Raw genomic sequence first — 10,320 nt, 5'->3', positions numbered from 1 at the left:
CTGGGAATCGAACCCGGGTCCTCTGCAAGAGCAGTCAGTGCTCTTAACCACTGAGCCATCTCTCCAGCCCTGAAAGCTTTATTTTTTTAAAAAAAAAGTATATCAGGAAAAAAAAAATCTTAATATGGTAAATATCTTTTTTTCCTCAGGGTTTTCCAGCACCTTCACGGGAGAAAGGAGACCTAAAGATGACCAAGTATTTGAAGCATTGGGAACCACAGATGAATTAAGTTCAGCTATTGGGTAAGGGAGACAGGATTGGCCTTGAGGTCAAGTTGGTGTGGAACAACAGTCAGTGTCACAGTGTGAAGTTTTCATGAGTGTTGGGGGGCCCTGGAGATTGCCTTGGATAGACAGGACCAGTAGCAATCATAGGCCTGTCAACTCCATGGGGCTGCAGGCTGTAAGCCTGTCTCTCTGTCACCATAGGAAGCTGCTTTCTCCTTCCCTCCATCCACGGTTTCCTCACTTTTCAGGTGAGCACGTGTGCCATCAGGATGAAGGCAGTGAAGGCAAAGTGCGAGCGCTGAGCTCCTGCAGTCTGCATTGCATCAGGTGTGACACCTTTCAGGAATGTGGATTTTTAAATGAGCCAGAGTTTAGAAGGTTTACTTAAGGAATCAGTCAGGATGGGCCAGCTCATGCTGTGATTACCATCTACCTTCATCTCTTACAGTTTGCAACACCAGAGAATTATTTCCCACTCTTACTTCAAGCCCATTGCATGCTGGCTGTTCCTCTGCTAAATACAGCCTTATCTTTGGCACCCTGGCTGATGGGACACCTGTCTGACTGATACCAAGTCCTGGTGAAATACTGTCTCCTAAAACTTCCTCTGTTACACCTCACTATTTCATTGGCCAGAACCATTCACAGGGATGTGTCTGGCACTGTGGTGGAGGAAGGGCCACATGTATGGAGGATGATGGTTCAGGCCAGCATGCTTGGCCACACTGAGGGTGTAAGCAGTGTCGGGCTCAAGTGCTGTCCTGGAGATCCCACCTGACCCTGCAGTCATAGATCCATGGGACTCATACAGACCTGGGTTAAAATTCTGTACCACTGCTCACTAGCTATGTGACTTCAGGCAAATCGGCTGGCCATTCCAAACCTCAGTTTACCATTCTGTGAAATGATCATAGTAATACTTCTTTTGCGCGTCCGTGGATTAAATCCAGGACAGTACCTAGCACAGATAGCAGTACCATTAGCTCTTATCTTCATCATTGCCAGGATAACTTCCGCCTCATAGCTGCCGTGGTGAATGGACTAGGTGATTTTCAGGACAGACAACAGCAGGTCAAATGGCCCCCTCTCAGGGTAGAGAAGGCAGGGCCTTGGTGTGGTGGGGACAGGAAGGGAAGCTAACACAAGATGAAGTAGGCACAGGGGAGGCAAGGTAAGTTCTAACTTCTGCTTACCAGATTGGCAAATCATGGTTGACATGGGCCAGGAGATTGGTCATAGGTCTAAGCTGTGGATTCTTATCAGAGCACTTCTACATATCAGACACCGCTAGACAACACTGTCCTGCCTTTGCAGAGCTACAGACAGGTGCTGCCTAGGCAGCCACACATAGTGGAACAAGTAACCAGGGCCTGAAGCTGGCCTGAATCCCACAACACCCATCAGTAAACAGATATTTTTTGATACCTGCTAGGTGCCAGGTGTGGGTGACAAAGACAGTAACTCAGCCTTCTCAGCCTTTCCCTGCCATCCAGGGAGGAGACAGATTTTAGTAGCAAACCCCTAGTGTGTACCCTGTTCTGACTGGAAGAGGGGCTGACTGTTCTCCATTCATCCTGCCCTGTAGCCCCAGCTGGCCTAGCACTCAATGCATAGACCAGGTTGGCCTTCATCTCACAGAGGTCTGCCTGCCTCTGCCTCCTGAGTGCTGGGACTAAAGGTGTGTGCCACCGCACCCAGCTAATTAATTTTTATTTTATGTGTAATAGTGTTTTGCCTGCATGTATATAAGTATACCACATGCATGCAGTGCCTACAGAGGCCGGAAGAGTGGCATCTAATCCCCTGGAACTGGAGTTATGGATGGTTGTTAGCTGCCATGTGGATGCTGGGAACTGAACCCAGGCAGGTCTTCTGAAAGAGCAGACAGTGTTCTTTTTGTTTATTTGTTTGTTTGTTTGAGACAAAATCTTCATGTGTTCCCAGCTAAGCTGAAACTTGCTATATAGACCAGGCTGCCATCACAGATCCTCCTGCCTTTCCTTCTGAGTAGGGCTTAAAGATGTGCACCATCATGCCTGGCCCCAGCCAGTGCTCTTAACTACTAAGCAGCCCGAAGCCTGCTCCTTTCATTCCTCGCTTTAGCACTGGCTACAGGGTAAGCGTCCTGTCTGATGGGAGCACAGGTCTCTACCTCCTGCTGGACAGACCCTGGCTCACCTTCTGCTCTCCACTGTATCAACAGGACCCTGCCAGAGCAGGTGCTCAGAAAGGAACCCTTGACTGGGACTAATGAGTATAAGAAAAAACACTTTGAAAGACAGGTGCCCTGGCCAAATGATGTCATTGTCAGGAAAGAAAACTGCCGTGGCCATTGTTGTGCATTAGCGCATCGACTCTCAGCAGCATTCTGTCAGAGGCCTGTTCTTCCTTTTCCTCATAGGTTTGCTGTGGAATTAATCACAGAAAAAGGCCACACATTTGCCGAAGAGCTTCAGAAAGTAAGTCCACCACCTTAGCACCGTCCCCCACCCCCTACCATCCAATGGGGCTTTTCATCCCTGTGGCCTGTGGCATCCCTGGCTCCATCCTCTGCCCTTTGCTTCCTCTTTGTCCCTGGGGCTACTTACTCCTTCTGCAAATCGCAGTTTTCTCATCGTATGAGAACAGATAATCCCCTGTGTAGGTGAGGGGTGGGGATCTTGGTGAGAGGAGTATAAAGGGCAGCTCTGTCCCCCAAGAGGTATTCAGCAATGTTGAAGGACATTTGTGGTTGTTACATCTGACAGTGGGTGTATTCTGGCATCTACCAGCTGCAGCCCAGGGGCAACTAAATATCCTCCATTGCACAGGACAGCTTCTTGAAAAAGGATGACTTAGTGCCAGTGGCCACAGCCGCAGCTGAATAGTTGTGTGCTCAGAAGCCGGGGTACCTAAGCCTCAACCTGAGGGACTCAAGCCTGTTAGCCTTGCTGTCGAGTTCCAATAGAAACAGTCAGACATGGAGGCAACAGCATCACTCTAGAGCACCTTGGGGTACCTGAGGCCGCACACACATTGGTCTTTGTCAGGAAAGGGCCCAGGCTTGGTCCTACGTGAATTTCCAGGAGCAGGCAGGCATCCTTCCTAAACCTCCCTGTGCGTGTTGACCACCACCCTCTACCTCTTTGTCCTTTACCATACAGGTGGCACTGTCACATTTGGTGTCTTGTTGAAACAATTCAGAACCCCAGAGGTGTCCATTTAGAGGAAAGAATGCAACCCCATGTGGGAGCTGTGAGTCAGGTCGAGAAAGTCCCTGTTGACCACCATTGTGGCACTTGTCAGGGCCTTTTCCTCCCTCAGCCATGCAAGGGCCCCCTCAATAGGGCTGGTGGTGCTAAGGGTTTGCACAGTTAGCCTTTGAACTCATGGGTCCACCAGCTCCTCGAAACCCATGTTCAATGGCGCCTCTGCATGAGGAAGTACTCAATTTCTACCCAGCCTTCTACAAGCCACCGTCTCACCTCTTGTCTCCTAGATCCAGTGCACGCTGCAAGACATTGGCTCTGCCCTGGCCACTCCACACTCCTCTGCCAGAGAGGCACACTTAAGTAATTCCCAACCCTGTGGGGCATACTCAGGGCCCTGGGGTGGGGGCTGTCCCTGAGTGTTGTCAGCTGGGAACCCAGTCCCCAGGACCCCTTGGCTAGCCAGACAACCTTGCTTTCTGCTTGGGAGAAAAGGTACCCTGGAAGCTGATGGAAGTAGTTTGAGGGACACCCTGGCAGAAGGGCTAGGATATTCTGTGGGGTACCTCATGACAGTGGCCTTTCTGCCCTTGATTCCTCAGAACACACGGCCTTCGAGGCAAGCCCCATCCTAGAACTGGAGCAGTGGATTGACAAGTACGCCAGTCAGCTCCCCCCACTCACGGCTTTCATTCTTCCCGTAGGTATTGGGGACCTTCTACCCGGGATGGCCACGGGTATAGGGTGTGCCCAGCTGGGCCCTTGGAGGCTAAACACTGCCCAGTATATGGCAGTATCTGGCCACCAAGGCCTCCCCAGCCAACACCCACTTTCTCCTTTCAGTCTGGAGGCAAGAGCAGCTCAGTACTACACTTCTGTCGGGCTGTGTGCCGCCGAGCCGAACGATGGTAAGAGGACCAGGGGTCACTGTAGGGAGTCTCATCATACTATGCCACCCAACCCTTCCTCAGGTGTCTTCACTGTACCAGGGATAAGGACAGACCATGTCCCTGTCCTCAGAACCCTACATTGCAGAGGGACATGTGATAGATGATTCCATACTGCTCAGGGCCCAGCAGATTTTTGCCTCCTCGTGAGAGCCTCAAGAAGCCAATGATACATTTTCTGTCACCCAGAGGGGTGACATGAAGGGACCCTATTAGTGGTTGGGAATAAGGGCCTGTAGAGGCTATGTGGCTAAGAGGGACCCAGGTGGAAGCTGTCCACAGCTCAGCTACCTGCTGGCCCAGCCTCATCCATTTAGGAGAGGACGGACCCCTAAAAGGTGCTGACAAGCTATTTTAGGACAGCTTCCAAGAGGAGGTGCAAAATGCCTATTTATACCAGCCCTCAACCAGGCTGCCTGTCCTATGAGAGTGAAAATAAAGCCATCCTCGTGCTGGCCACTGTGTTAAGAGTCTCATGGCAGCACTGCTCCACAGGAATCAGGAGCAGGCTAGAGAGGTGACGTGGCTGGGGTCACCCAGGGGACCTATGACAGAGTGTAGGTTTGTACCCTGGTCTACTAAAGTCAAACTCAGCTCTTTCCACAGCCCCCTATACTACAAGGGTTTTGTCCTACAATATAAGGCTCTTGGCCCCAGACAGACTTAGACACATTCTGGGTAATAAAAAGAGTTTGGGCCTCCAAAGAAAAATAGTCATTTGTATAAAGCCACTCATGTCATCAGGGTCAAATTAGTAAAACAGTAGAATGACCCTCAGGCCCAACATAGGATATGACTGAATTGCTGATAGGTCCTCAGTGCAGCAGACAGGCTCCAAGCACAGCAGTGACCAGTGAGTGTGCTCTCAGGTTGAGAGGTGTGTTGGTGGATGCCTGGACAATAAAACACCATGCCCAGCGGGTGGTCTTACAGGCAAGCCTGGACATGCTTGTGCCTAGGCCACTAGCCTGATAGTCTTGGAATGGGGCAAAGGTCTCCCAAGCTGGATCCTGGGAAAGTACCTCCCCAGCAAATGTTAGGCCACAGGGGTATGTGTATGCCACTGTGCCCAAAAGATAGAGCTACTGTCCCAGTGTCTGCACAAATTGGCACAGACCCCTAGCAGTTCAGATTCACAGTGCAAAACCCAGCCCTTTGATTGAGGGCCAGATATTCCGTCATTGAAGGCTGAAGTCTGACAGCCCCACCCATGAAAAAGCACAGACCAGACCTAGTGGCACAAAGGCCAGCAGGCTAGGATGTTGGCAGCCTGCCCTCCTCAACTTGCCCAACATACTACATGCTCTGTCCCTCATCAGCCAGGCTTTGGTTTGTCCAAGTCAAGAGGATTGCATGGGCCAGTGGTGCTAGATTTTCTTTATCTGGGTTGTATTTGTTAAGGTTGGGTCTGTACAGGTGAGGTTAAATAGTGATATGTGTCACAGGCACCTTTGTGTTGAGCCCTACTTTGTAACCTGGCCATGTTTCCTCTCTTCACAGTGTGGTACCTCTTGTCCAGATAGGAGAGACTGATGCAAATGTGGCCAAGTTCTTAAACAGGTACTTACACAGAATGTGGTGGATCTTGCCCCTGAATAAAACAGGCACTTAGGAGAGCCATAATAGCATTTTAGTGGGTTCTAAGAACAGCCAGGGCTGTGCCCACACATTCATTCACTTCCTCATATATGAGTGTCTGCTGTATGCCAGGCTCATAGGAGGCAGCCTTGTCCTTTTCCCTGTGAGGCCATGCTCTTGTTCGAAGATCTGGTTGGAAGATGCCTGTAAAAGTCAGCAGAGACATACAGAGTGGTCTTAGGGACCGCTTATGGAGACTGAGAACCAAAGAATCTTGCTGGTAACCAACATCAAGCACAGGAGTCTAAGCCTATCTAGCCAGCCTCTCCTCCCCAAAGTCCCTGGGCAGCGCATAGGTATGGCAAGCTTAGCTCAGTCTCTAGTGCAGGAGACAGTGAGCCAGGCTAAGCCAGGAGTCCCCTGCCCTGTAGTCAACTTCTGTAGCCCGCAGCTGTGCTGCTGGTTTATACTGCAGCCTAGCTCAGGTGGTGCTGGTGTGAGCTGGACTGGAGCCCAGAAGCAGGCAGAGAGGGCTGGTGGAAACCCAGGAGTTATACTCCAGGAGCTGCTTAGTTGTGAAGAAAGTGACCTCACAGCCCCTGACTGTTTGACTATCCCCTCCTGGGACATGGATTGGGCTTGGATCTTCATTGACCCCTGTCCTCCTGGGTAGGGTGTCACCGGGCCATCAAGTGAGAAATGGCTTCTTTTGAGCTTGGAAGCATGCCCCTGGGGATGCCTGCTGGGCCCATAGGGTCCTGTGGGTCAGGGAAGGTCATCCTCTCCCTGCAAGTTTGAAGGAGCCGTTGAGAAAGCAGCACATCACTGCTGCTTCAAGACAGTCAGCAGTGTGCCACCAGGAGTTAGGAGGAAGCGACCAAGAGGCAAGGAAGGTTCTGTGGTGCTTGCCTCAGGGTAGGAGGGGAGCAGGAAGGTCTGGAGAAGGTTGCCATACTTGTGACGCTGTGAGGGTTGGGATGGAGGAGCTCAGTAAGCACCTCAGAGGCTGGCACAACATCGTCTCCATGTTCTCTTCCCCTTGTTCTACTGAAAGCCTCTTGCCCTGAGCCCACCACTCCTGGCTCACAGGAAGAGCAAAGGGACTAGGCTCTGTCTGTGTGACTACTCCAGGCCAGTGATTCTTGACCAGGACATCAGCAGTATCTAGAGACACTGGGTATCAAGGGTGCTACTAACATCTAGTGAGTAGAGACCAAGGATTCCACTGTCCACCCATATGCACAGGAGAGCCCAACCATAAAGGACGATCCAGAATCTTGGTTGTGCGAATCTCAAGACCCTCCTAGGGCCTCTTTATTCAAAGTGTGATACAGTAGTGCTTGGATTGGGATTTGACCTGTAGACTCCCAGGCCTGGCACAGCCCTCCTGAATCCTAGGTGGTCTGTGTTCACACTGGTTTGGAATCAGCAGTACCTATCACTGGAAAGCACAGAAACCAGCTCAGAGAGAGGCCTAGAGTCCACATAAGGGGTTAGGCTCTGCCCACAGGAACACTCTAGGAGTGTACCAGAGTCCCACCCGTGGCTCTCATGAAAGCTGACCTGTAGTACCACCCATCACACTAAATGGGCCAGGCACCTACCATTTGCTCCCCCCTGAATGGTGCTCCTGGGGGGCACAGAGCACCTTGAAGGCTAACAAGGCAGAAGCCCGTTGGCATTGCTCTCTTGTCTCATATTCTTCCCATCACCTCTCTCTGCCACTCCAGACTCAGTGATTACCTCTTCACCATAGCCAGATACGCAGCCATGAAAGAGGGCAACCAAGAAAAAATATACAAGAAACGTGACCCATCGCACCCAACCTGAGGCACTTTGAAAGATGGTACCCCCCCAGGTGACCACAGTGAACTGTGTCCTTGCCATCTTACCAGACCCTGGTTCCAGAAGAGCTCATCCCAAGGGACTGGAAACAAGCCTCAGCACAAACTCATACCCTTGCCACTTCCCCAGAGGGACCTCTGAGACGCTTGCCTCTTCTCCAGACTGTCCTCAGAGCAAGTGGGACTGAATTCAGAATTGCAGAAAAGAAAAGTAATTAAAGGCTACAAAAAAGGGAGCTGTGTGGAAGAGAGAAAAGGAGGGAAGGTTTGAACCTCGAATGCAGGTGTGTGTGTGTGTGTGTGTGTGTGTGAGAGAGAGAGAGAGAGAGACAGAGAGAATGTTCCTACTGCCACCTCGAGCTGTTCAAGGATTTGGAATGGTACCAGAGGCCCTTGGAAATGTAATTGTGATTTACCTGTGCCAAAGGGGCTTTAAATGTCACATTTATAAAGGGAAGGCAGGCAGGCTTGAGAAGTTTAGTCACCTCTGTACCACCTATCACTGCTCCAGTGTGGGGAAAGGACAGCTGCAGATCCACAGGCGGGGCTCAGAGAGAGAGAGAGAGAGAGAGAGAGAGAGAGAGAGAGAGGGAGGGAGGGAGGGAGGGAGGGAGGAAACAACGAATGAACATGCATGTGTGCAGCTTGGAGAATCCTATCAGGGACGGAGCCGGGCAGCTCTTTCTGCCCAGTCAGTGGCAGAAATGAGGTCGTCAGGTTGCTGCAAGGCTGACACTGGCAGGCTTGGCTCTGATGTTGCACTTGGCTGGTTTATGCCTCTTTGATCTGCACCATGGCTGTTCTGCTTGTCACCGCTGCTCCCTCCCTCTATGAAACCACACTGCCAGTAGCAGCTGTGTCCTTGGGACGAGAGATATTTATGAAAGGCAGAGAGGCAGTCTGAGAACCCAAGGATTCCATGCCTAATGATAAACAGTGACTTGGGAAGGGCAGCAGAGACACCTGGGGTCTCAGTTCAGCAATCATTTCTTTACTACATGCCTGCTTAGTGCACCTGAGCACCCTCACTCCACACTGGGTGCAGGCAGACTGGCCAACTTCCTTGCTGGCCAGTCAGCAAGCATTTGATTTCAGTCTCACACATATTCTTGCCCTCACCACCTTCTTGCTGATTTTGCAGATAGGGCAAGTTCATTTGTGTCTTCTGGGTCCTGAGGTACAAATGCCCAGGATGGAGAAATACCCTGTGGGAGGTGGCCAGTCCAATGCCACTGCTGGTGACATAGGCCCCAGCCTGGTACAGGGTTGGTGTTCCTTGTATATACCAGGACCAGAAATAGAAAGAGCTGGCCCAGGGTGCTTAAGCACTGTGCCATCACTCCAGGCCTGGCCAGGGAACTGATGTTTCAAGAACTTGTCACAGTCACTCCATTCTACCCACAATGCCAGGTCTTCTCAAAAACCAGGATGAACTCAAGAAAATAGTAGCCCACCCTTCCAGACAGGAAAGCGTTCAGTGCCCCAACACCCTGCCAGGCTTTTATGAGCAGCGGCATTCAGGCTCCAGGCTTCCATCTCTGGAGCCATCTTCCCTTCCACCAGCCGACATTCCTGAGAGCACCCAGGTGCAGGGCAGGTGTTTCCATCACCAGCCTGGGAGGAAGGGAACAGAAAGTGTGTGGGGCCTGCGGAGAGACTGGCTGCCCAGAGGCTTGCTTTGGTGCACTGCCTTCCACAACCACAGGGCACCAGGCAGATGGAAAATGTTCCCCAACATACAGTGATCAAAATATCCAGGACTATTTTAAACCAAGTGAGAAAGCAAATAAAAATTCTTCAGTCAAAAGCCACAAGTTTCTAGAAAGCCCCATGTTGCCCAACCTGTGTGCACACCACCTGCAATCCTTGAAGTAGATCCTTCCCATTGCACAGTACAGACTTGCAAAACAACTGCCTGCTTACTACATGGTTTATCATTATCTCCTTTTGCATAATCCAACTTTTGAAAATACTGCATGAAGGCTGCTCATCCTCAGTGCCCAGTGTCTGCTGCTTCCACACCTCACACCCAAGAAATTACCTCAGCCACCTCACCATAGTCCAGGTTGGGTTCCTTAGAACTACTGTTCATCATTACCAGGAGTGAACCCCCACAGTGATGCCAGCCAGCACCGCAGAAGGGCTCCAGCCAAGTGCTCCACATGGGACCTTATCTAGCCCTCACAGAGCCACTGGGGACGTGAGTGTTCACGTTTGTTCAGGAGGGGAAATTGAGGCTCAGAACTGATTTAGGCTGTGGTCTCATGACTTCCAGCCCACCAGCACTTGACAGTTATTTTAATCATGACCTGGGCCATAGCGAACAACCCCAGGCACTAGTAGATCATGCTGTCATATCTCTCAGCCAAGTTTCCCTTAACTGATATTTCATGGCTATTGTTAATGTGCATTTTTCACTGAGTAATTTCCACAGCCCAAACTTGTAGCACATCCCAATGACAAACGTCCCCAGTTCCGAGTCTCCTGTCAGCTGCAATGTCACCCTCACCTCCTTCCCGGCACCTCCCGACAGCC

The 10,320-nt window shown here is 51.0% G+C and overlaps 1 protein-coding gene across 2 annotated transcripts in view; it reads left to right on the top strand.

Moving 5' to 3' along the window:
• The window catches only part of Mmab (metabolism of cobalamin associated B), a 13,269-nt gene extending 5,251 nt beyond the window's left edge, over window positions 1–8,018 (top strand). Inside the window, exons 3-10 of one of the 2 annotated variants that reach the window (XM_029554028.1) lie at window positions 150–243; window positions 430–555; window positions 2,630–2,687; window positions 3,707–3,779; window positions 4,019–4,116; window positions 4,260–4,324; window positions 5,864–5,923; window positions 7,672–8,018. In XM_029554028.1, coding sequence (XP_029409888.1) covers window positions 150–243; window positions 430–555; window positions 2,630–2,687; window positions 3,707–3,779; window positions 4,019–4,116; window positions 4,260–4,324; window positions 5,864–5,923; window positions 7,672–7,771 — 674 coding nt within the window. In that variant the 3' untranslated portion in view covers window positions 7,772–8,018. The remainder of the gene's footprint in view (window positions 1–149; window positions 244–429; window positions 556–2,629; window positions 2,688–3,706; window positions 3,780–4,018; window positions 4,117–4,259; window positions 4,325–5,863; window positions 5,924–7,671) is intronic. The other variant, XM_008848973.2, reaches the window with a different exon arrangement.
• The last annotated feature ends 2,302 nt before the right edge of the window (window positions 8,019–10,320 follow it).

The sequence above is a fragment of the Nannospalax galili genome, unplaced genomic scaffold, assembly GCF_000622305.1.
Source record: "Nannospalax galili isolate Female #2095 unplaced genomic scaffold, S.galili_v1.0 scaffold103, whole genome shotgun sequence".
NCBI classification, from domain to species: domain Eukaryota; kingdom Metazoa; phylum Chordata; class Mammalia; order Rodentia; family Spalacidae; genus Nannospalax; species Nannospalax galili.
This window is presented reverse-complemented; position numbering and strand designations above follow the sequence as displayed.